General features: G+C 38.2%; 1 protein-coding gene across 19 annotated transcripts in view; it reads left to right on the forward strand.

Moving 5' to 3' along the window:
• Window positions 1-27,503, forward strand: part of mycbp2 (MYC binding protein 2) — a 158,368-nt gene that overhangs the window by 20,629 nt on the left and 110,236 nt on the right. For 13 of the 19 annotated variants that reach the window (XM_052026820.1, XM_052026823.1, XM_052026826.1 and 10 more), the window contains exons 6-15: window positions 2,812-3,054; window positions 13,434-13,505; window positions 14,179-14,275; window positions 15,585-15,658; window positions 15,783-15,921; window positions 19,439-19,515; window positions 21,489-21,693; window positions 23,782-23,946; window positions 24,048-24,206; window positions 26,213-26,420. In XM_052026820.1, the coding sequence (XP_051882780.1) occupies window positions 2,812-3,054; window positions 13,434-13,505; window positions 14,179-14,275; window positions 15,585-15,658; window positions 15,783-15,921; window positions 19,439-19,515; window positions 21,489-21,693; window positions 23,782-23,946; window positions 24,048-24,206; window positions 26,213-26,420 (1,439 nt within the window). The remainder of the gene's footprint in view (window positions 1-2,811; window positions 3,055-13,433; window positions 13,506-14,178; window positions 14,276-15,584; window positions 15,659-15,782; window positions 15,922-19,438; window positions 19,516-21,488; window positions 21,694-23,781; window positions 23,947-24,047; window positions 24,207-26,212; window positions 26,421-27,503) is intronic. The other 6 variants (XM_052026821.1, XM_052026837.1, XM_052026839.1 and 3 more) reach the window with 1 other exon arrangement.

Genomic DNA, 27,503 nt, shown 5'->3' on the forward strand with positions numbered 1-27,503 from the left:
TTTGGCTGTCCTCCTCCATTCTAGAAAATGAACAGTACTCTTGTCCTCAAGGTTATGAATGCTGCATCAATTGGAAATTTCATGACTCAGATCAATTAATTTTTGTTGTGTAAGGATATTGGGGAAATGAAGCAAAGGTGGGTTTAAGATCATTAGACATTCATTTTGACAAATGTGTATAGTGCAGGAGTGATATGCAACATTTTGCTTTGCACAACTTAGATAAAAGCTGAAGAGAAGACACGTAGCACAGAGTTGAATAAATTAGGACATTATGATTAGGATAAAACTTGTTTGGGTTTCAAGAAAAGTTTCACCATGATAAATTAGGGTGTTTGAGATTCTGGTTTTGAATAGGTGACTTTTAGTAGCATATTCATAATCTTATGAATTCATAAGACACAGCTATAGAATGATGTATTTGGAGTTGAGAGGGGAATTTAGAAGGTCAGAGGATAACTAATTGAAGTCGTGTGATTATTTTTTGAGAGAGGGGAATGTAATTTGAGGTTGGAAATGAGTGATGGATCCCCCACATGAGCTTTGTCTTGTGTGCGAGGGTTGCTGAAAGTCTGTCCTATAGGAAATCATTGTTTCAGCCTTGGGCTTTGAGGGAAGTTGAGAACTAGACAAGTATCCAAGAATCATTCAAAATCAGCCATACCAAATCACTTTCCATGCTAGTTCCTTGTATTGAATTCCTGACCTTGCACAAAACAAATTATATTAATTTTTCCAACTATAAATGTGCATTTGAAGTTCAGACAGCAAAGAGGTACATTTATTACTTTCAGACTACATTATATATCTGAGCATGTTTTACACTATGAATCATTTGCTATACTGAATGCTGTGGTTGGGATTTTAATTGTTCCATTTATACTTTTAATGAAGATTGTATTAAGCAAAAAATGTTTTATTAATGCCACCATTAACATAGCTAACATTTAAAAAAAAGAGGGAGACAGGAAATGGGGGACCATAGACCAGTTAGCCTGACATCAGTAGCATAGAAATTGTTGGAGTTTATTATAAAGTATATGACACAAATACATTTTAAAAAAAAATGGGATTAGACAAAGTCATCATGGATATATGAAATGAAATTTTGTTTGACAAACCTGGAGATGTTAAAGGACTAACTTGTAGAAAAGATAAAACCAATGGATATGCTATATTTGGATTTTTAGAAAGCCTTTTGTTAAAGTCCCACAAAGGTTGGTGTACAAAATTTAAAGCACGTGGAGTTGGGGTAATATACAGGTATGGATTGAAAATTAGTTGGCAGACAGAAACCAGGAATAACTGGGACCTTTCTAAAGGTGGCAGGTGGTGACCAGTGAGGTACTACAGGGATCAGTGCTTGGACTGCAGGGATTCCCAATGCACATCCATGATTTGGATGAGAAAATTGGATTTAATATTTCCAATACAAAACTGGATCAGATGGTGGGTTGTGAGGAGGATGCAAAAATGTTTCAAGACATTTTAGACAGGTTAAGCGAGTGGGTAAGTACATGGCAGATGTAGTTTAATGTGGATAAATGTGCAGTTATCCACTTTAGTAGGCAAAACAAAAGTGGATTATTGGTTAGAAAGGAAAGTTTGGGGGAAATATTGATGGACAAGGAGATCTGGGTGTCCCTGTACACCAAGCACTGAAAGCAAACGTGCAGCTGTAGCAAGCAGTTTAAAAAGGCAAATTGAACATTAGCCTTCATTGCAAGTGGTTTTGAGCACAGGAGCAAGGATGCCTTGCTATATTCACATGGCTTGATGAGCCCACATCTGGAATATTGTGTGTAGCTTTGATCTCAACAAAAAAGGATGCACTTCGTGGAAGTTCACCTGACTGATCCTTGAGATGACAGGACTTGTCATATATTTAAAAAAAAATATTGGGTGACTAGTCCTGTATCGTCTATAAAAGTGATGTCATTGAAATGCAAAATTCTGACAGGGCGAGATGAACTGGATGCGGGGACTATGTTTCCCCCAGCTGGGAGTCCAGAGATGAGGACTCTTAATCTCAGGATAATGTGTAAAACGTAGGACAGAGATGAGGAGAAATTCCATTACTCAGAACGTGGTGATAGAGGTTAAGTCGCTGAATATATTTAAGAAAAATGTGGATGTATTTCTAGCTATAAAAAGTCATTGAGCTGTGAGAAGAGAGAAAAGAATTAGTCATGATCCTTTTGAATGCTTAGAGGAGTCTTGAAAGGCTGAATGGCCTACTGCTATTTTTCTATGTTTTGATGTCAGATATTAATTTTGTCAGTGTTTGGCTGCAGTAACATTCCTGTTGCATTTTGTTACTCTCATTTTGATTACAGATAGGGCAAAATACTAGAAGTAAGTGTTGCTACCTTTACAAAGCAAAATTCAGTTTCTTGAAAGAAATATAATGCATAAATTAGGTTAGTGGGTTTTCTAATTTCCTTTGCTCCAGGTGTCCTGGGAGATCAAATTTAATGATGTGGTTCGTTCCTGCAGTAATTTTTTGATGTGAAACTCGCTTTTTAAAAACTGTTTACATATGCATGAAGGTACAAGCCCTATAGGGAGAAATTGTCAGGCTTTTTAAGTGGACGTCATATTTCCCTATCATTTTTATTCATACTGGAACTGTGTAATGCAAATGTGAAGTAAGCTGTTCTTGTACATTTCCACATAGTGCCATAGCTAATTAAGATTTTGCATCGTGAATAACATACCTGAGTGGTTTAGAGTTGCTTATTCATTTGATAGCTCTAAATTGTAAGTACTTATATGTGAATATTCATCTTAATATGTCATTATTACTTTTAGGTGCCAACCATTCTAAATGCTCTTCAAAGGAGTGTGCAAGCAGTTTTAGTTGGAAAAATTCAAATTCAGGACTGGTTCAGTAATGGAATAAAGAAGGTAGCTTTAATGCATAAATGGATTTTAAAGGAAGTATTTACAGATGAAGATGATCAGTGCCTACTGCAAAGTGATGGCTCATTTCTGTATCTGTTGGCTAAAGATGGACTGTACAAAATTGGTTCTGGTTACAGTGGAACAGTCAGGGTAAGAAAAGATTTTACAATTGCATTATTACAAATCAAAATTTTCATAGTTGTGTATATAAGGTGAAAATTATGCTTAATTTTAGAAGACTGAAACATGCATTGTTGTATTTAGTTCATTATTTATCTACCTATGTCAGCTTGCTTTATCCTTTTGCTGCTTGAAAGACATAAGGATGCCACAATATTGCATATTTGCCTTGCTTCACAGTAATTGTCTTAGCAGGTTTTTAATTTGGCAAATCAGTTCACTGGTTATGCAGAGTCAGACATAGGGCGAGAATCACAATAGGAATTGTTAGAGGCTAGATAAGTTAAGAATGATGGTTTTGTTTCTGAACTGATTTTAGTAAACCAGTTGAGTTTGGATTGACAAACGCCAGCTAGTTTCTATGTTCAATTGTTCTGGTGTCAGTCCACAATATCCTGGAATTTTCAAAATCAGATTTGATCTTTTGTTTCAAACAGTCCAAAGCTCTAACCATTACATGACTGCAGCTTTTCATCATGCTTTCACGACACTATGGAGCACACAAGTTGGAGATCAATTTCTGCGAATGGCCAGATTTGAGGGTTTTCTGCAGTTCCTCCAGATCCTTGGGCTCTTACAAGGTCATATATAGTGGCTGATGGTACTCCCTGCATTTTTCTTGAAGCACTCGTGGTGACGATCATGTCCACTGTGCCTCAAGACGGACGAAATCGATACTGTGATTGGGGCGTATCTTCAGCCACTGGAAGGAGGAATCTAGAGATGACATTCTCTGTAGGACTGGTGTCAAGTATGAATGTGTCAATGCAATAAGAAATATATTAGGTGTTGGGCATTGTTACATCTCACTAATATACTTCCTGTTGGAATGAAACCAATCTTTGCAAATGCTAAGAAGCTGCTCAAGATATGGTAGCTACTCTCCGAAAGCAAAGTCACCCAAACCTTAGTAGTCAAGCTGTAGTATGCAGGTGGTGTTTGAGTTTGGGCATACCTGGCCGAGCTCCAAATTTTCATTGACTCATATTCAGAAGTGTACGAGAGTATGTGTGACATATGCAACATCCACAAAACCAAGGTCCTCTACCTAACTTGACACTACCCTCTAATATTACAGTTTCATGGTGAAACCTTGGCAAATGTTCCACATTTTCCATATCTCTGGGCTACCTCTTGCTGGTCAAATTTCATCATCGATGTCTGCCACTGCCAATGAGTCAGCACATCGTTGGATTGATGGAGGGTATTCAAAAATAAAGATCTCAGACCTGGCATGCTAGGCCACAGGTTAGCTCTGAGATCCAGATTACCTACAGAAGGCACCAGAAAAATGCCACCAATGTAGTTTCTGCAAAATCTTCCAAATTCACTGGAAGGATATGCATAAGTGTCAGTATCCCTTGCCGAGGCCAACATCCTCAGCATCAAGGCCCTAGTTACTCTCAGTTGGCTATGTTGGGCAGACCAAGTTTTTGGCAAATTCCCGCAATAGACACTTTGTTCCATGCTCTGTCATTGTGAAGAGTTTACCAGGGGAATAGTACAAAACATTCAACAAATCTCCTTGAAGAAGCAGAACATCCCCACAGGCTCTTGGGAATCCCTGGGCCAAAGTGAAGGAGGGGAATTGGGATGTTAATGAGAACCTCAAAGCCGTGCATCGTGAGCACACACAACCCCCTCGTAAGGAATAACCACCTCAGAGACTATCCATCCGTTAGGCACCTCCTTCCGTATCTATGGAAGAGACTGTGGTTCCCACATTAGCCTTGTTAGCCACCTCAGAACCCACAAAATTGCAGTGGAAGCAAGCTTGCTTTGATCCCAGGGATTGTAACTTTATAATGCATTGTTAGTTTTGCAGATTCATTTTTGAGCAATTTGCGTGGACTTTATAAGACCATAATAAGTAGAAATGGGTCATTCAGCCCCTTGAACTTGCTCCACCATTCAGTAAGATCATGGCTGATCTGACATTCCTCAAGTTCACTTTCCTGCCCTTTCCCATAATCCTTAATTTCCTTACTGATTAGAAATCTACCTTTGATCTTAAATATATCACAGGATTTTGCTCCCATGACTTCTAGTGCCAAAGACAGTCAACCATCTTCCTTGTCTCAGTCTTAAATGGGCACCTCCTTATTCTGGAATGTGCTCTCTAATTCTGGATATTCCCATGGGGGAAAAACTGTCCTCTGGGGATTTGCTCTGCAAGAACTTCATATGTTTCAAGTGATCTCAATGAAACATATGAAGTTCTTACAGAGCGTTCTTCTAAGCTCCAATGAGCAGGGTCCCGATCTGTTTAACTTTCCTTCCAGGATAACCCTTCCATACCTGGGATCATCACAGTGAACCTTCTCTGAACTACCTCCTCTGAAATATCTTTCCTTCAATAGGGGGTTTTAAATTGTTCACCGTACTCTAGTTTTATTGGTGTCTTGTACAGTTACATTAAGACTTTTGCTTTTATACTCCAACTCCCTTGAAATAAGGGCCAAAGTTCCATTAGCTTTCCCTATCACCTGTTGAACTTGAATGCTACCTTTGTATTTCCTGTATAATGACCCCAAATCCCTATGTTATGTAGCTTTCTGCATTTTCTTTCCATTTAAATAATACTATTTTATTCTTTGTTTCAAAATGAACAACTTAATATTTTACCACATTATACTCCATTAATCAAATTTTTGCCCACTCACCAGCACCATTAATGTCTCCCTATAAACTGTGTCCTCACAAATTGCCTTCCCACTTATTTTTGTGCTGTCTGCAATTTGGGCTACTTTATATTCACTTCCTTCCTCAAAGTCATTAAGATATATTAAACAGTTGTAGATGCAGCACCTCACATCCATGGTATCTCACCGGTCAAAGGTCACCAACCTGAAAATGACCCTTTCATCTCTATTTGCTGCTTTCTGCCTGTTAGTCTATTCTCTATCCATCCAGCATGTTACCTCTGACAACATGGATCTTCACCTCTTACGAAGCACTTTGTCAAACACCTGGGAGTCCAAGTGCATCATCGAGGCCCCTCTATCAAGTGGTTGAGACTTCCTGAAAAGCTCTAATAGATTTGTCAAGTACTGTATCCCCTTCATGAAGCCAATCTGACTCTGCTTGATTAGTTTACATTTTTCCAGATGTCCTAATATTACTTCCTTAATGATTGATTATAATTTTTTTCAACAATTTCTGTTGGTTGAACAGGGCAGATGGGAGAAATCGCCTTCAGCTTTTCATAAGTGTGTTCGGGGGGGGGGGTGGCTGGAATGAGAAAATGAGACCTTTATTTATGGAGGGGAATTTTATTGATTTTGGTATTGTAAATAATCAATTGTATTTGTTTGAAAAATCACAATGAAATAGTTTATATTTATAGCCCCGCCAGTGGTTTGTGACTAGAACTGCTAAATTCAATGTTCATGTGGATTGACAAGTAATTTGAATGACCTCTTCAAGTGATATTATTAACACAAAATTATGTACAAGATGTATGCATGGAAAAAGTCAGTTAAAATTATTAACATTTAAAGCTATTTCAACAGTGCGGGCTTTGATGAAACCAGATCTACAGTACTGTGTGCAGTTTTGATCTCTTTATCTAAAAGAATATACTTGCCAGAGGGAATGTGACACGTTCACCAGACTCATTCTGGGGATGGTGTAGCTGCTGTCGGAATAGAAATTGAATTGATCAGGCCTGAATTCATTAGAGTTTAGAAAAAAATGAGAGGGGGATCTAATTGAAACCAACAAAATTCTGACAGTGCTCTTCAGGGAGGCTATTTCCCTTGGCTAGCGGTCTACAACTATGGGTTATGGTGTTGGGCTGTAGGTAATTTAGGACTGAGATGGGTTTCTTGAGAGGATGGTAAACCTATTAAAATTCGTTCCAGAGAGAGCTGAAGAGACCAAGTCATTGAATGTAATTTCTAGATACATGAGGCACCGAGGAATAGGTGGAGTGGGAGTATGGTACTGAGATAGAGGATCATCGTATTGAATGGTGGAATAGACTGAGACCAAATAGCTGAAAGTTCCTAGTTTTCGATGTTTCTGTGTTATAGGTTCGGTCAAATTCTCAGCATTCTTAAATTTAAATAAAGTAGCTATAGCAATTAAGTTTGATGGCAAAATCTCAAACTTGCTTACTCAGTTTTTGTTATAACCATTGTAGATCTGTTTTGTGTATTCCATTATTGTACAATACATCATGAAGTCTACAAATGGCTGCCTCATCAAATATTCTTGTTGCCTGTCAAATGCTTTGGGCTAATTTTGTTAGTTCATGGGCTTGTGTTGTTGTCACCCTTGTACATGTTAGTGTTTGCCTCCCAATTCTTGTTCCAGTGAGCTCCCGCCATGATAAACAAGCTAATCCAATGCTCTGCTGTATGTATGTGAACTTGTTCATTCATTGCCCTGAAATTTACTGACCTATTTTGACATCTTGTTCACCAATGTCTTTAATATTAGTATTCTCATTCTTATGATCAAATTGATCCCTGGGTGTCTCCTTCCCTGTCTTTGTAACATCCCCAGACACAAAACCTTACAAGAATGCTGCATTTCTCCAATACTGATCTTGTGTGCATCAGCCACAAATTCCCGGTCTGGTATGGCATTACTTGAAACAAAGTTTGGGAGTCTTCAGCTACATTTATTCTTTAACTAGCAAAAGATTTCAAGTCTGTTAGTTCATTGTCATGTTTAGGATTTTTAAAAAATGACACAAGCTAGGGGTATTGTTCAATAACTTAGAAATACTTTGTCTTCTGATGCATTCAGCTTTTCGACACACTTCAATAACCTTTTCTCTATTCTCCAATTTAATTTGTTCTGATCTTTCATGATAGCACCCAACCTACCACAAAATACCTTGCATGTCCTCTACAGTAGGAGCACCTTTTGTGTCCAGGTATAATTTACAGGCCCTCCCTGGTTTCAGATACCCTTCCAATATTGCACTGTGCCCTGGAGTGCTTCCAGGTGAAGCAGTGCTTCACCTGTGAATCTAACGGTGTCATTTATTGCATCCAGTGCTCCCAGTGTGGCCTTCTCTACATTGGTGAAACCCAACATAGATTGAGTACCGCTTCGTTGAGCACATTTGCTCCATGCGCTGCAACAGCCGGGATCTCCCAATGGCTAGCTACTTCAATTTCGCTTCCCATTCCCATACCTATCTACCCACAGCCTCCTCTATTGCCATGTTGAGGCCAGATGCAGGTTGGAGGAGCAATGCATCATATTCCGACTTGGTAGTCTCCAACCTGAGGGCATCAACATCGATTTCTGATAACTACTCCCCTCTGTTTCCCCTTTCTTCCCCCCCTTTTGTTTTCCCTCATTCCTGTCACCTCCTCACCCCTTCTCTTTCCCCTCCCCTGTCCTCACGACCTGCCCATCTCCTCCTACTGGTTCCCCACCTTCCCTTTATTCCATGGTCTACTGTCTTCTCCTTTTGGATTCCTTCAGCCATTTGCCTCTTCCACCTATCACCTCCCAGATTCTCACATCATTCTCTTTCATCCCCCTTCCCCTACCCACCTACCTTCCCCCCTCACCTAGAGTCACCTATCACCTGCCAGCTTGTGCTCCTCCCCCTCCCCCTATCTTTTTATTCTGCCTTTTGCCCTCTTTCTTTCTGGTCCTGATGAAGGGTCTCGACCCGAAACGTCGACTGTTTATTTCCCTCCGTAGATGCTGCCTGACCCGCTGAGTTCCTCCAGCATTTTGTGCGTGTTGCTTCAGATTCCAGCATCTGTAGAATCTCTTGTGTCTCCACTATGTTGGCCAGTTGTTTAGGCAGCCCAGAATAATTACAATTGGACACTGGCAAACACAAATTATTCTGTTCAGTTCCTGTCACATTAACTCCCAGATTTAGACATCTCGCTCCCTAGCTGTGTAAAATAATTGTCACTGGTTTGTGATTAGAACTGCAAATTAATATTCAGCTTTGGTGTATAGCTTTGAACCCCAGGGTTAGTGTCTGTCTTTAAATCCAGTCCATCACCTTGACTCCATTTAGTTTGGTTGTAGCTAACACCCAAGTAGATAATTTTGCATGAAAATAACAAAACTACAGGTGCTAGGAATCTGAAATAAAAACAGAAAATATGAAAAGAGAAATGGCTCTGATGAAGTCTCTGAACTGAAGCGTTAACTTTGTTTCTCTTTCCACAGATGCTGCCTGACCTGAGTTTGTGAAGCATTTTCTGTTCATCTCAGATACTTTTGTATGATTAACTTGTTAAGTGTGCCCTGTGATTTTTTTCCCCAAGCAACTTTTCCCAAAACTCCTCCTACGTTTTCTGTCTTTATCCTGGCCCTATTGTTTCAATCTTGGATTAGCTAGATTAGTTCTTTCCTCCTCGGGATATTGATTTCAGAATCCTTCTCTTCTGCAAATTTATTTGTGACACCATATCACTCCACTTCTGCAACATCCTTGTCTGGCATTCTATATCTCCACTTCAGATCTGGACAGGTGTCATTTTATTCCTTTGATATGGGGTAGTGGTGTGGAGTGAACTTGCTTAAAGAGAAGTCTTGATTCTTATAGCTAAGTAATTCAGAAAACTCATTGTCCTGTATGAATCCTCTGACATCCAAGCTGGGGTGGAGCCGGTCTGAAAAATGATGACACAGCTTGTGCACCAGTTATGATCTGTTTTTGCTTCTACTGGTTCTTGTGCTTGGGAAGAGTGAATGGACCTCAACCTGGAGGGTTTCTAAACTGAAAACATTTATATTGCAAGATTGGTGTTGGTTGAAGTCTTGCTATTGTTGATGGGGAAAAGGATTGTTGAGCCACTTGGGATTAGCTGAATGAGTTTTACTTGAGTAGTACTTGTATACAGGCACTGTATCTTCACACAATGATGCATGGATCTTTCTGTATGTGGACAGTTGAATACTGAATGTCCCAATCATGAATTTTGGCTGTTTGAATGACAATGCTTAAAAGACTTTTCAATGGAACCACTCAGATCTTTGTGCAGTTTTAGTTATAGATTTTTCCCAGTGCAATTCTGAGATGCTTTTTGCTATTCATGAATATTTGGCTCAGACATTTAGAATTCTTTGAAAATGCAGCAAATTGATGTAACTGTTCAAAGGATTGTTCGATCAATATTTTGCGTGCTTAATTGGTGTTTTAAAAAATTGTGTGGGATAATGCAAAGCTGATATGCCATATGCATCTCTCAATGTCTAGGTATGTCTTGTAACACAGGTGAGATTAGTAGTAATGGTAGATCATTGCAAGAAATGTAATTGAAATAGTTAAGAATTTGAACATTTACTCTGATTTGGGAAGTCTATTTTGCTTGATGTTACCCTATTACTTATCCAGTCATACTTCCAAGGATCAGGCCCCCGCTATATCACAATTATTGTTGTTGCACTCTAAACATTCAAAATGCTGCTTAGTGCTGAAGTCAGTGACCTCTCATAAATTTATCAGCCTCTTTGTGAAAAATACTTGTGTTCTTCAAGGTTCCAGTACTATCTGTGATGAGGCTGAATTGTGCATTGTGATTTGATTTCATAGATGGCTCAGCTCAAATTTCCTTCAAATATTACTTGGCTTTCAGTAAATAAAAAATCTTAGCAAATCAATATACAGAATGAGAATCTCTTGTGGTGGGTCCAGGACACTAAATTAGAAAAATAAATATGGCTGTTTCAGCCCTCCATTTTATAAGAAAGTCTAAATATTCAAGTGCAGTGCCTTTCCCCATGGAAGCCATGCAGCTTCTGTGGGGAAAGGCACTGAAACTTCTTTGCAAAATGTAAAGGATATAGTAAGGTAAGACAGAAGGATAGAAGATCAGATTTTTTTGGCATTGCTACACTACTGGTTGCAACACGAGTCATGCTAAAATTCTGATGTAGAGTGTATCATGCTTTGATTTGGTTGTCTTACTTCATCTTGAAATTGGTGCAAGTGGAGTTTTGTACCATCTGAAACTATTATTAGCCAGTGCAAAAAATTGCTTGCTTCTGTTTGCTTTATGCAGTGGCCCACATAAAGATAGACTTTGAGCATATGTTTAGTTTGAAAATACATTAGGACTTTTTTATTTGAAGGGGATGGGAAAGGAACTGAGTAGGAATTCAGAGTGAAAACCCATGTGGTCTTTATAATGAAGAGTTTTTTGTATTGAACCAATTTAACAAGGGGCAAAGTTTTAGAAAGTTACTCTTTCATGATTCTAGCAAAGTAATTTCTAACCTGAAGTGTGAGACCCCTCAGATGAGGGTTAGTGGGGCAAAGATTGCAGTGGGTCCACAAAGCTTTAATAACATTGTCAACTTTCTAACCAAATTACCTCAGGAAAAATAAACTCTACTTGGTTGTCTAGCTTCCCTGCCTGTGGGGCTGTTTGAAGACCTTGGGATTCCCAGATGTAGACCTAATTTAATAGCAATAGTTGTGACATCATCAGGCACTTCTGGGAGGGTGTGCATTGAATTTGAAAAGTATTTTCATTCAAAAAGATTGTGGATTGTTGCTACTGCACATTTTTAAAGGTGCGTATAATTAAATTCTTTACAGCAAAAGCTACAACAAAATTATTACATAACACTAGATGCCCATAAATGCATTCCTTCACTGTTTAAAACATGAGATGAAATATTATAAAATTACTTTAAGGAGTTTAAGCATTTAGAAAACATTTGGTGTTTAAAAGTATTAATGTTCATATCATGCCTGGATGCTTCAGCAATTGGGATCCTGGTTATGAAATACCTCAATCTGTATTAGTTCTGTCACTGACACTGTGACTTCATCAAAAACAAGGGAATGATTCACAACTTGTGATCAGCAGTGAGCTCCCTGCACTTTTAGCTATGGGCTGTAATCACACAAGCGTTGTGTGGATCTGCTGATGCCTAGTTGCTGAAGTGCCAACTCTTACCTCAACAGTGAATCACTGTGCCATCCAGAGTAACATGAGTGTGGAAGTCAAAAGAGATTGGCAGAATGCATTTGACACGTGCACTTTGATTGCCAACTATTGATAGTTGGCCTGATCCCGGTCTTCTGGGATATAAAATCTGTCACAAAATTTGGATATTTCTAACATTCAGCAGGCCAGGTGTTCTATTAAAAATCAAAAAATATTAACATTGAAAGAATTTAATCAGATAAACTCAAAACAAAAACTAAAGATACCAATATTAATCCCTTACAGCCAACAACTCCTAGGTCATTGTTCTTCAAGTGAATTCCCTTAGTAAATAATAGAGACTTCTTGTACCTTTTGTGCTCAGAGTACATTTGGAAATTATCAATTAATTATTGTCTGCGAGTTTGTGATATTTTTGAAAAATACAAAACTATCTCCAGTGATTTCTTCATTTCTCGCCCAGGCTTGCCTAATGGAGAGATGGGGGGGTAGTGGGCAATTGAAGTTGGGTGTGGGCTTGTAACAAGCTTGTTTTAACCTCAAAATCCCAGGGATTGGTTTACATAGGATATAAAGAAAGATCAAAATTTAGCTATTTTCCGCAAGAGCACTTCATCAGAGCCAAAAGATATTAAGTATGATCACATCATTATCTGAAGTTCAATTAGATTCTTTCAGAATGCCTATCCACATCTGGTTTTAATGCATTTGGGTGGAGGGTTAAATGGGGTTTGGGGCTGTAGGCATCCAGGCAACCAAACTGCTTGTAGACAGGTTAATTATGAGACTATTGAGTCTGCATGCCTCAAAGTTGACCCACATTTAAAATGAAATAAATTGGAGTTGAATTGTAAGAACATGATGAAAGTGAATTTCCACAGCTGCTGGATCCATTGTACCTGCTACACCTGCCCATAGAAATTGAGCACCCATCTGATCATCCCTTCATCTGTGCCACCGCCCCCATCCCTGTCTACCTGTCCTTTATTGTCATCTCTCCCCTCTCCATTCCATGGTTGCAAATTGTTGCTGAAGGCTGACTGTTCAACAGTGTGATTAGTTATCTGGCTGGTTAATAACCATAAAACTAACAAAAATTGGTAATTAGGGCCTGCCATTAAATTCACAGGATTAAAGGCAAACCTACTCTTCCATCTTCCCTGACCTTGAAATTGCTCATTTGTTTCTTCCCTAACCCTGGGATGAGATTGAGATCAGGGAAGGAGCAGAGATAAAGGGGAGTTGACAGAGTTTTTGCAAGATAAAGATGGCAGGAATATGGTTCTTTTGAGCTTTGCCATGGGTAATAGGTCAGTTAACTTTTAAAACACTTTCTTTGGTAATTATGTTAACAAAAACAGATGTACTACTTACATTGTTATGAGACATTGCTACTTCACTGTGTACATTACTTTAACTCTATTTAAATATAAAAAGGTACTACTTTTCATTGTTTAAAAGGGCCATGTGTACAACTCAACTTCCCGGATAAGGAATAGGAAGGACAGAAGATCATGGCTGGGGTTTGCACAGGTATGCCAAATTTGAAAAATCTCATTGCACTAACGTGCTTGGGTTTCATTTGTGAATTTGTTAGTCACTCAAGAAAATCCCCAGGAGATTTCGATCCTGCACTGTTATGCATTAGCCAACCAAGTTATTGAGTATTTTTTTTAATCAAAGGAAACTTGTGTAGAAAATCGGTGGCTTTGTTTATATTGTCATCTATGTAGTGAGGGTGGAATACATAGGTGAATTTTTGGAAAGAATTAAAACCATTTTGTTCTCTTCAAAAAAAACCATACTGGAAGAATATTTGCATGTTTATTTGCAGAGTAGGATAAATTTATTCCTGAAATTTGGAATATTGTGTTCAATTTTACATGTGCGTTTACAAGTTCATCGTATGTACTATGGCATTGTTTCTAGTTTACTAAGTAGTTAGAATTTAGACGATAGAAGGCATAAGGAACACGCATTCTTTTGCGCTGAATGGTTTAATGTAATCAGTGTTGATGACGAAAAAAAAATCAGAGCCTTCGTAGGTTTTCTCATTTATGTTGTGTTTAATCTAGGGTTGCAATGGCTTGAGAGATGTTTACATAAAAATATTAATTCAGTTTTTGCTTTTTTTTTGAAATAAGCTATTTTTGACAAAAAATAATTGAGCAAGCCAAGCTGTGATTATTCTTCTCCATTTTTATAGGGTTCTTTACTATACAGGGATTTAAATAACCATAATTTGACAGCAATGTCCATCAACCCAGAAACATTGGAACAAGAAAGCACAGTTAATCTTCCAGGTATGTCACTGAAAGCCACTTAATTATAAAATAGCTTGTATTTATGAGTGGCGGGGAAAAGAAAATTAGACTAATAGTCACAATTCTACTGGCATTGTAATTTTATAAGAAAAGGTTTTTCAATGATGGATACATGTTATAAAAAAAGATTACAGGGTTTTGTATTTTGCAGTAAATTTCTACTTGGAAATTAATCAATTGAGGTGCAGCGCAAAGTGTGAAAGATGGCAGCAAGCCTGAACGATCCATTGACCTACCTAGTCTTATTATTCTTGCTTCATCTCCTGACCACAAAAGATCAGTTTAATTCTGAGCATAATTCAAAACGTAACTGAATTATTTTTCTAACCAGGCGACCAAAGAGGAAACATCATAGATCTTTGTTAGCTGTTCACACTTCAAGTAATTAAACAACACAGAAAGCCATTTTGGCCTGTTGTTCCTGTCAGCTGTGTGAAAATTATCCACTTTGTCCTACTATTCTTTTCCAAAAGCCTGTTTTAGTTTATTTCCAACTATAGTTGTATAATGGAGACAGAAAAGACTGCAGATGCTGTAAACTGGAGCAAAAAACTGCTGGAGGAACTCAGTTGGTCAGGCAGCACCTGTGGAATCAGAGGGCTAGCTGATGTTTTGGGTCAAGTCCCTGTATCAGGAGTAAAGAAAATTAGACTAATAGTTGCAATTCTACCAGCATTGTAATTTTATGAAAAAACGTCTTTCAGTGATGGTTCCATGTTATTAAAGAGGTTCTGATGCAGGATCTCAATCTGATACATCGACTATCCCTTTGCCTCCACAGAAGCTGCCTGACCTGCTGAGTTCCTCCAGCAGTTTTTTGTACTCTTTTGAAATTTACTACTGAATCTGTTTCCTCTACCTTTCTGAGCAGTGCTTAAATCATCAGAACATTAAAAAAAAATCAATTCTGTTCCCCTCTCCTTGGTTCTTTTTGTCAGTAAGCATAAATCAGAGTCCACCAATTTAAGAATTTTCCTGCCAGAAGAAAAGTTTTACACTAAACACTCGCTATATCTGCTGTATCAAGATACCAGCTATATGGCACTTCCTTTTAAATACAGAATTCTCTAAATCTGTTCCTTACTGGTGGTGAAGTAAGTACAAGTGATCAGTGTATGGAATTTACATCTGTGGACTAAAGGTTAGACTGTTTAAACAAATGATTATTTCAAAGTTAAATTGTTTAAAATCATTGCAGCAAGGAGATTGTGTATGCATGATAACTTAAATTCCAAAATTCTTTGTGCTGAGGATTATTAGAAACAGATTATAAATTAATTTTTTTCAGGTTGTCAAGCTGGAGGACAGAACATACTATTCACCGATGGAGAATACATCAATCAGATTACTGCATCAAAAGATGCAAGTATATTTTGTGCAACGATGTTTCAATTTTGCTTAAAAGATTGTTTTGTAATTGCCATCCAGTTATACTTAGATAAAGCATCTACCAAAGATAATCTGCAATGGTTTGCCCCTCTTGTAGGACGGTTTTGTAGTTCGGATATACACAACAAGCACCGAGCCTGTACTTCAACAGGAGCTGCAGCTCAAGTTAGCCAGGAAGTGTCTACATGCCTGCGGCCTCTCTTTATTTGATTTGGAGAAAGACTTGCACATCATTAGTAAGGATTCACGATTTATGATTTGGTTTTGGTGTCATGAATGCATTTAAAGTGTTTAGAGGCTGATTCTATTTTTTGCATCTTTATCTTGCCTCTATTTGACTTCTCAGAATTTGGGAAAATTTCCAAAAAAGAAACAATGAGTAGACTGACTTCTTGGCATTGTGATGGCTAATGTTAACATTTGGCTTTTGCCTCCAGCTCTTTCCAGTTTTTTCTGCAGCCAGCAACACTAACACATAAGGCAATGACTAACAGCATTTGTTGTTTTAAGACTACAGACATAGTTTTAAAACTCAAAGAAACGATGGGTTTCAGTGATGTGGGGTGCTAAATTTAAGAAAATGTGAATTCAACACCCTCAGTCATCCATGTCCAGTCTTGATGAAGACAGTTCACACCCTATTACTGCATTTTAAACACCTTTTCTAATGAGGTAATTGGATTTCTTCAACTTTGGAAAGCTCAAGTGAAAGAAAGCAAGATAGCCTGGAAGCGTGTGGGCCAGGCTCAGTTGCTTGCGTTTGGAGCCTATCGAACTGCCACATAAACCGGTCACCGAGGTCTCCCCAACTCTTTTCCCTACCCAACTATCATTGCCTCTGATATTTTCTCCTACCATCTCGATTACTTCCATTGCGATCACCAATTTTCATTTCACTACATAGAGCACAGCCTCGCTAAAGCTACTTGTTCTGAGTTCTTCTGCTCTGGTTTCTGGGTTAACAGGCAGCCCACCTGGACAAAAGATTTGCTAACATATCCTGGAATTAGTAAATATTGGCTCCTTAACTGGCCTCTCAGGTTTCTTAAGAAGTCATAAATAGCTCTCCTATCCTTGGTCTAAATATAAACCACAATTAATATCCAGCCACCATTTCTCAGGTGAAATTACTGTGATTTGCTTGCTGAAAGATAATTTGCAGGAGTATCCAGTATACATTAACAAACCATTTGGGACTGTGATAGAGGTACTGCTGTTTGTACAGGGGTTAGGGATTGGAAATTCTGGGTGGCATGAAGGGGACAGTTAAAATCAGAAGGCTTGGGATATTTGCTTGAGTGCTGGCTGCATTACTGCAACCACTTGCACACATCTCACATGGGTGAGTGCAAAGTTGGGTACATAATTGCTATCTTCTGCAGATAGCTTGTTGCCAGTAATTCCATTTCTGAACTATAATTTAACAGGCAGGCCTTGAGGTTCACTGAACCTAATTCATCAGCACGGAGAAACTCCTTTGATGCACAGTCTGCTCCTACCTTCAAGCACCCACTATACTATTCCTACACTAATCCCACTTTGTCCTCCCCACATTCCCATCAATTCCCCTGCATTCTACAATTTACCTACACACTTAGAGTAATTTACGATGGCTAATTAATCTACCAAAATGCAAATCTTTAGGATGATTGAGGAAATGGAAGCTCCAGAGAAAACCCAGGGATAGTGTGAAAACTTCACACAACACTGGAGCTCAGGATTAAACCTTGGTTGCTGGAGCTGTGAGGCAGCAGCTTCACAGCTTTGGGACTGTGTGTCCCAAGGTTTTGTAGGGGAATTGCCACATATGAAATCTCTCATAAGGGGCATTAAATGGCTATAGAGCAAAATACTGAAGTGAACTAGATTGGGAAGCAAGAACTAGCTCGAATTCCTTCAACTCTGGTTTTTTAGCCCCCTGCTTGCTCTGTCCCTCATTGACAGCTGCCCATCTCTTTGCCACCTATCCTTTAAGGCTCTCCTTTACTTGCTCCTCCAGATGATTTCCTTTTCCTTGCCTAATTCTCTAATTAGGCTTCTGTGAAGCATCTTGGGATATCTTTCTATGTTAAAAGTGTTGTATAAGCACAAGCTGCTGTTGTTGAATCAATAGCAACTAGGGTGCTGTGGGTGATCCCAGCGGTCCTGAGATGGTAATAGAAGACATGGATTTGAAATTTGCTGGAAGAATCTACTTGAACTTTGGATAATGATGCAATCATATTTAATATCCTTTGGCCTTGACTGTAAATGTTCTTGTGGAAAATAGCTAATTGGGCAAGGAGTTAATGACAGTGGGTGAAGATGGGCAGAGAAAATTAATGGTGCAACACAAGATTAAGTTTAGAATTTAAATATCTGTTATTAAATTGCCAAGAGGGTTGTAACATTCTATTGTTAAGAGTCCCATGTCATGCTGTTTTTGTGAAAATGCATTCTTGTATCAACATTTCCTCACAGTACCAGAAATGAAGTTGTAATTTGCAACTACACGATGACACAGTTTGTGTTTTAATCTTGGTATATTTTCAATTATTGATTTACTTGCTGTAACAAATTTTATTTGCTGAAACTCCTTAATGAGATGGCGAGGATAATGTTCCCTTAGGAGAAGCTGGTTCATGCTACAGGGGACTGAGTAATGTTGGTTTGCCATTCACAAACCTACTTGTCAGTACCTTCTCATCTTTATCAAGTACCTTGTGCTTCACCAATCTTGGATAGTTAAATGTGATAACTTGGCTAGTGTTGAACACAGAATTTTGGGCAAAAATATAAATAAACATGACAGCAAGACCAGAATAGCATAGTACTTGTGCTCTAGACTAATAACCAGAGGCTTGGATGAGTTGCTGGTGATTTAGAGTTCAAATCCAACTTTTCAGCTGTGAAATGCAAATTCTGTTAATTCAGTAATATACTAGCGTTAGTAATAATCATGCAAAAATCCATCTGATTGCTGTCCTTCAAGGAAGAAAATCAGCCAACCTTGCCTGATCTGGTTTGCATGTGACTCTAGACTATAACCATATAGTTGAAGTTCAACTGCTATTGGAAATAGCCTAACAATCACTTAGTTCTAGGACCTCTAAGGAAAGGCAGCAAATGCTAGCCTTACTTCTGACTCTACATTTCTTAAAAAAGAAGAATAAATATTACTAGGATTTTGGCTGTTGCTCTTTTCTGCTCCTAGTTGTTTTTACACTTGCAATTTAAGCTTTCAACCATGTTTTTTTCCCAAGCTACCTTTTTTTTAAACCTGTGTTTTGCAAGGTCTCTTCACCCTCATTCTTTTCCTCCCTGTTGTCTGTTTCTTCATGTCCATTTTTGCAACAGAAGGATGATTCATGTCCTACAAGCCACACACCTGTTGCCTACTTTTACAGGCCACCTCCCATCACATGATCTCAGCTGGCTAGTGGTACAACTGGTTTTGAAGTGACTCATAAGCACTTCTCTTGGATAAATTATTAATGCAAAGATACAAATGAAAATAGCTCTGCTTTGTATACCTTTTTATTTGGGAAATATAGTACCAACCAGTTTTTTAATGGCTATGTTATTGAATGGTTTGTGGCCTTTTTGAACATCCTTTGCTATCTGAAAATGGGAATTCAATTCATTTTTCTAAACGCGCTTCATAGATTTAATGTACTGCTAAAACCTTGACATCGTGTTGCCAACCTGAGGAGTTTACAGCAATTTTGCATATTATGCATGTCTGACATCTTTACACGAATTTATTGTTATCAGATACAGGATTTGATGAGGAGTCGGCTTTCGTTGGAGCAGGTCGAGAATTTGCACTAATGAAAACTGCTAATGGAAAGGTATGTATCAAGGTTTAATGGTTTGGAGCTCTTTCGCCTGCTTTTTGGGTATGGTGTTTATCAGTTCATTTTAAAGTTCTGCTAAAATGGGTGCAGGGCCATGTTAATACACTAATCCTTCGTACAAATGTAATTTCTTGGCTTTTGTTCATTGATCATGTACTTGTCAATGTAGGATGGAAGCCTGCACCATCCAGATATTTCACTATTGACACCTAATGTAGAATAGTTGGGTTGCTGGTTGGTTTTGTTTTTCTTCCCCCTTCACCTGCTATGAAAGTTTGGTATAGAAAGATGCAGCCATTGGAAAGAGTAGCTGTGTGCAGACGTTTGATTTGTGCAGAAGGTCCAAGAGTGCGATTTTTCACATTTTTGTATTTTAATGAAGTAATCAAAGAAATTGTATTTGGTTAATTGTGATCCACTTTATGGGTTGACTCATTTTGGTCAGGTAAATGACTACAGAAGCTGAAAGAATCCACTGTCTTGCATGTTAGTTGGAATTTTTCAAGGATTTGTACCCTTACTCAGTCATTTTTCAGGTTTAAGTTTTACACCTTTTATTAACTGTACAAGTCATTGAAACGCCTTGCTTGTCTCGATCCTGCATGTAAACCAGTGAAGGGGATGTCATTTCCTATGTGGAACCATTTAGAACGTATGCTGTAGAAAAGCTCATCTTGCAACAACTATGTGAATTGACTTCTGATTAACTTTGCCCTTTAATCTTTTAAATAATATTTTCCGTTCATGAAATTCCACTTTTGTTTGAAAGCAACAAAAGTTGTTTTCAATACCAAAGTTCTCATTATAAGCAAAAATGAAAAATAAAAAAAATTGAAAGATTGAGAATTGGAAAACAAAATGTAAGTTTGGAGGAGGAGGGGTTAAGAATTAAAATCTGACACTGAAGTGAATGCATGATTGTGGTGATAGTATTTCCATTTGGTTCAAATCAGATTGATAAAGTTTCATTGACAAAAAAAATAGGCTGCAATAATCGGAAGGATTTTCTAATACTCATAACTTTTATTAATTTAAAATTCTAATTTATGCTGTGGCTTTTGCAGGATGGTTAAAAGTGAGGTTAACATGGCTCACTTTACTGAAGAGTCCATGAGTCCAATTCATTTAGATTTTTTAAAAGAAATTTTCAAATTAATTTTTCTTTTGTTATTTTTTCTCACGCTCATGTCTCTTCCTCTCCTGGCCTCGCCTCCCCCAAGCCCCCCCTGTGGTCCTGATACAACTCCAGTTTTATATTTATTCTTCCTCCTGTACTTTAGTTGGCCCTGAACTGGTGCATTCTGGTTTTGTCCTTGAGTTTGTAAGGATACTTCAATCTAATCCTTTAAGTAGACAAACCAACGCCTACCTCATTTGCAGATATCCCAGATCCTCTAAGGAAGGTGCTGAGCTCTCTTGACTATAGTTGAAATGCAAATGTCCACAGAATCAATGGATGAGGGTTATTTGTTCACTGCCAATCATCACTGCTGGATGAGTGACTTGATGCTTAATTTGTGAAGTTCTGACTTGGCCAAGAGTCTAATTGTCAAGTATTGGTATTAGAATAATGTAATTTCAAATTCATTCTTTCCAGGCTATTGTTCACAAGTTTTAATATTTAAACAATTTTCTTATGATGCAATCTTGTATAGCAGGTAGTAATTTTTCAAGGATTGCTATAAAACTAATCATTGGAGTCCAGTAAAACTTTTTTTTAACCAAAGGCCAGGTTATAACTTAAATATGACCAATTTCAATGTTGGAGCATGAATAATTTATGACAAAAGAGCATCATGAATCCTATTTATACTTTTAGTTATGGTTTTTAACTGTTTTACAATAGGTAGCTATTTATAAGATTTATGGATAAGTACCGTGAATGTCACAATTCAGTTTGGAGTATTTTTGGATTGTCTAGTTATTTTATTGAAGAAAGTACAATTTTCCTTTTTTTAAAATCCTAGATGCATTATACTGGCAAATATCAGAGCCTTGGGATCAAACAAGGAGGTCCTACTGCAGGAAAATGGGTCGAATTACCCATCACAAAATCGCCAAAGATTGTACAGTTCTCTGTGGGTCACGATGGGTCTCACGCCTTAATGGTGGCTGAAGATGGAAGTGTTTTTTTCACTGGGTTGGCCAGTAAAGGAGAGGATGGTGAATCAGGTATAGACAATGCACATGGGTATATTAAGAACATTTCTCTTTCAATTTTCTGATGTATAATACCCATGCATTTCTAAAGCTGAACAATCATTTCAGCTCTTAGTTCTTCTGACAGCAGGAAGAACATTTTAGTGGCAGTCGGACATGAATGGCAAAGTGGAAAATAATGCTTTTGGGAATGAACTTGTTGGGAGCCTAATGTGTTGTTTCAGAGTTAGCATTAGTGAAGAAAAAAATGCAAAATATCCTCGGTAAATGGGTATTTGCAATTTTAAGTGAGTACGGGTGTAACAGTCTTACTGGTGTAACAATCTTACTGGTCTAACATCAGTTAAGAGAAATGTTTTTTTTATCTGAGCTTTAAAGTTAAAGCTTAAGCTTTTGTATCCAATAATTTAGTTTTTAGCTGAATTACTGTCCTCTGGAGGACAAAATGTATGTTCAGTATTCTCATGTGGCAGACAAAAGAATTAGAGATGACAAGGAAATTAGAGTCATAGTCATACAGCACAGGAACAGGCCCTTCAGCCCAACTCGTCCATGCCGACTGTGTTGCTCAGTGAGCTAGTCTCATCTGCCCGCATTTGGCCCATAGACCTCTAAACCTCTCCTATCCATGTACTTAACTAGATGGCCTCTAAGTGTTGCTGTTGTGCCCACCTCAACCAATATTTCTGGCAGCGCATTCCAAATATGCATCACCCTTTGCATCAAGAAGCTGTCCATGATGTCCCTTTTTAAATCTCTCGCCTCTGATCTTAAATCTAGGCTCTCTTTTTAGCAATCCTTCCCTGGAAAAAGACTGTGCTTTCACCCTGTCTGTGCCCCTCGTGATCTTGTATACCTCAATCTCCCACGCTCTAGGGAATAAAGTCCTTGTCTACGCAACCTCCCCTTGTAACTTGGGCCACCAAGTCCAGGCAAGATCCTGGTAAATCTTTTCTGCACACTTTCTAACCTCTTTCCAATAGTGGGGTGACCAAAAGCATACACAATACTCCAAGTGCGGCCTCACCAACGTCTTCATCGTAACTACAATACAACTTCCCAACTCGTATACTCAATGCTCTGGCTGATGAAGGACAGTGTGCCAAATTCATTTTTATAATAGTTTAATATTTGTAAAGCATCACATGATGTGATGGTGGATATGGATCCAGTTGTCATTTTTAAAAAGAATTGGAATGTTTGAAGGGGAAAAAAATAAGGATACGGGGCAAGAGCATAGAATGGTATCTAACTGGATCGTCCCTGCTTTGAGTGGAGGCAGACTTGATGGGGTGAATGGCTTCTTGTGTCCTGGAGTTATAGTCACACAGCAAGGAACCAGGCCCTTTGGCCCACTGGGTTTACACCGACCATTAAGCACCCATTTACACTAATCCTATGTTATTTTCCCTACATTCTCATCAGCTCCCCCCAGATTCTCCCACTCATCTGCACACACAGGGCAATTTTACAGTAGCTGATTAACCTACCAACCTGCACATCCTTGAGATGTGGGACAGAACAGAGGTACTCGGAGGAAACCCATGTGGTCACACAGAACATGCAAGGTCCACACAAAGAGCATCGGATGTCAGGATTGAACTTGAATCACTGGAGTTGTGAGGATGTAGCTCCATTAGCTGCACCACTGTGCTGCTTCCTGTCCTATATCTTATTTTCAAGGGTATCTAAAGTGTGAAGGAATGAGGAAATAGGAACAAATTATAGACAACACTTCAAATTGTTTAAAATTTCCTCCTATTTGAAAGTACTTGCCTTCCATTGGTATCAGTGACAAGCTGGAACTAACTATAACATGGAACAGCCCACTCTTTCAGTGTTGTTTGAGCTTAAGGGCCAGATTACAAGTTGATGGACAGCCACGTGTCCAAGAGCTGCACATTCATCTAACAACAGAGTTGCTTAGCAGGTGGTGCAACTATTCACTTTTTAAATCTCAAATCTTCCACTGGGAAAGACAATGAAGAATCTGAATGCGTGATGTAATTCAAATCCTTGAGCTCGCTTTCTCTGGAATTGTCTTCCTCTTCAGTAACCTGTAACAGCTATTGATTCAGATTTTCATTTGTTTTATTGTAGCTAAAAGCAGACGCCAACCAAAACCTTACAAGCCAAAGAAAATGATTAAAATGGAAAGCAAAACAGCAGTCTATACAGCATGCAACAATGGAAGTAGTGCTATCACAACAAAAGAGGGAGAACTGTACATGTTTGGAAAAGATGCTGTTTACTGTGACAGCTCGGGTTAGTAATTTAAATACCATTAAGATTTGTACTTTGTCCTTCAACCTTTAATAATCATCGGGTTAAGTATGTTCTTTTTCTTAATGCAAATCTATAAATAGGTCTTGTGACTGAGTTAAAGGGACATTTTGTGAGCCAAGTAGCTTTGGGTAAAGCACATGCCTGTGTGTTGACGAAGAATGGAGAAGTCTGGACATTTGGTGTGAACAACAAGGGACAATGTGGCAGGGAAACTGGTGCACTCTGTCAAGGAGGGAAAGGTAAGGAACGTCATTCAAGAGTACCTCACTGTTATATTTGTTGTCAGTTGTGCTCTTTAATAGATGGTTAATTTAAACAAAAATGTAATTGGTTTCCTCTTTTTGCATGCTTTGACACTTGACAGGAATAAGGCAAAGCTTATTATCTTGCAATTGATGTTATCAGTCAATTTAGCAGAAAATAGAAATACAAAGATCTGAAAAGAGAGAATGTTCATGCTTTGGATGGTAAGCTTGTTAAGTCTTCCATTGGCTCTAAAGTAAGAGGGAATTTTGAGTTTTGTCAATCTGACAATCACTCTGGAACTCATTTGTAGTCCATCAATAGATCAGACTCTGGGATGACTGCACTGAAGCAATTCATTTTGTTTTCATGGATTTTGATGCTTCCAATTGGCTTGAATGCATGTACTAAAGTTGGAGAAAACTGCACTGGACCATCCTCAATCAGGTTTGACACCATGCTGTTCCCACAGATATACTGGAGGTCTCACTGCTGCAGCTGTGTAGCTGAGCTAGCATAAGTAGTTACTTGGCCTCGTACAGTGGCTCTCTGACCACTTTGATGGCTTTTTGACAGTTTGCTGATGTTAGAGGCCTTTGAATTGCTTTTAAATGTCTCTGGTTATTGGAGACATTTAGAAATAGTTCAAGGAGATTTAAATTTAAAAATACTTAAAACAAAAAAATTAGTTAAAAAAAAGCCAAGAAATTAAAAGCATTAAAATGTAAAATAAAATTACTTATCAGTACTTGATTAAAGCGTGTGATTCATATGAATTGCGTGATGCTACTAATGCAAACTGGTGTAAAGCTAAGGGGCCAAATGCAAACTCCATTCAGCCCATCAGTTCACTATGTTTCTGTGCAACCCTGAGATATTGCTAAGTCCAGCAGACAGATCAGGAGATCCTGTGGCATGGAAGGTGTGCCAAGAATTTCAAATGTGGAACGCCAGCATCTGACCTCCAGCTTGTTCCTGACTTCTGTGTTGAGATGAACGAATGCAGAAGTTAGAAGTAAGCTGGCCCATACACAGCAAATAATCAGCTGTTTTCAATGGAACAGCCACTTTAAAAACCTGGCACTAATACAGGTATGATTCTCGAGCAGTATGATTTTTTTTCTTTGCAATCAAGTTGCTGACAACTTGAAGTTTGTCTGGTGAATGAAACTATGTGGATGTTTTGTGGGAGTAACTTTGTATTTAAGAGGAAGTAGTCAATTGTGCAGAAAAATCCATCCAAAAATTGAAGTTATTTCCACCTATTGTTAGGTATAGTATATTTGTTGCTAAGTTCTGAAAATTGAAAATACCACACTGAGATAAAGCTTCAAAAATGGTTACTGCAGGAGACAGGAACCATTTGTACAGTTAACACCAGCATGAGCTTTACCATGAGGCACAGTACAGAATGAATGGGGGTAAAATGCCTCTCCATTCTGAGTGAGAAGACTTCATTTATCTATAAGAACTCCTGAAGAATGACCTTTCTGACCAATGAGTTATTGTTTCACTGTTAACGTTTTAATTGCAAATTGTTATTTTAAACACAAACTTGATCCCTGTTCCATATTGTGTAAAATTAAGTAAATAAGGGAATTGATGTAAGGTTGTGGAATGACTTGAAGCACAGCCATTAGGAAATTATTTCTGCAGGTTGGAGGATCTAAGACTAGGGTGCAAAGTCTTAAGAATTAGAGCCAAATCTTTCAGGCGTGTAGTTAGGAAAACCTTTAGCTTCATAGTTTGGAACCGTCTTCATACTGATGATGTCAGACCAGTTGTTAATTTTCTGCATGAGATTAATAGATTTTTGTTAATAACTGTTGGGATATATAGAGAAAAGGCAGTGATGTGGAATTGATGGATCCTGTTTATTAATGTAATATATGTTGTCTTATTCTTGGCTACTTTTAATTAGAATATGTAGATATTAATGAATAATAAGATTAATGTAAGTAGGAATACTTTGACTTCAATGACCCTTCTGTTTGCTTTCAAGTAGGTTTTAATGTGGAAAATATGGCAACAGCAATGGATGAGGATTTGGAAGAGGAGCTGGATGAAAAGGATGAGAAATCCATAATGTGCCCCCCTGGAATGCACAAATGGAAGTTAGACCAATGCATGGTCTGCACTGTGTGTGGAGACTGTACAGGTTATGGAGCCAGTTGTGTCAGCAGTGGACGGCCAGACAGAGTTCCTGGAGGGTGGGTTTGCTGACTGGTGTTGTTCAATATTGAACATGTATATCTTAAATGGCAAAGGTTGAGTAACCAAGCAAGATTCGAAAAACAAAAAAATACTAAAACTTAATGTGGATAGAAAATAGTGGAAATACCAGGTCAGGAAGCATTTTTAGAGAGGGACATGTCTAATGTTACATATCAATAATTTTTCATCAAAACTCTACCTGTAGTCCAATAAAATTACCCTCTGATTAAGATAAAATTTGTTTTCTGCCACAACCATTTTTACAAAAATCTAAAATCATATTTAATCAACCTCCTTTTAAAATGGTTCTCTTGTGGCATCATTTATCTGGTGGAGATTTTTATTTTTTTATATACGATATGCTTGTGGATTAGTCTTGGTGCTTTTCATAAAATAAAAATGGAGTGATCCCCAAGGAGCCCATCGACGTTGTCAGTATTGGAGGTTTTGGGATCCTTCTATCTCTGCATTTGGCATTGTAATTGTAAATCTTACTTTGTCAAATGTCACGTCACACTTGATTTATGGCCACGTATTTTGCAGGAAATAGTAAAGAAAGAGAATAAAAGTAAATTGCCTAGAATTTTTTTCAGTGTTTTAAAATAAAAATGTATCTGCCTTTGCAATTTGTTCCTTGTTAATCCCCCTTCACTTGTATTCCAAAATGAGCTTTAGTGCTTTGCTTCATTGTTAATGAAAATGTCTTGTACTACAATTAATAATATAGCTTTCAACCCACCTAGTTATCAAGTTCTATAGCCACATGTTTCTATAGCGTGTACATGTATAACTGCATTAGAAAATTCTCAGTTTGGATCAATGCACCAGTTTCCCGAGGTCGTCATAATTTTTTTCTCAAGGCACCTTCTGTATGAAAATATTCCTGCACTTTTATGTGTGTGTGGGGTGGGGGGGGGGGGGGATACATTTAGATCAATGCTGTGTAGCTTTTGTCTGTACCTTTAAGATGAATGCAACCTATATTGTTGTGGCGCTCCATTAGAAAGACTTCTTATCTGAAGGCAAAGACATCCACTTGATATTCCTCGTGTGATTAGGAATTTCAGTTTAGATGGGCA

This window comes from Pristis pectinata, chromosome 11 (genome assembly GCF_009764475.1).
Source record: "Pristis pectinata isolate sPriPec2 chromosome 11, sPriPec2.1.pri, whole genome shotgun sequence".
Classification (NCBI taxonomy): domain Eukaryota; kingdom Metazoa; phylum Chordata; class Chondrichthyes; order Rhinopristiformes; family Pristidae; genus Pristis; species Pristis pectinata.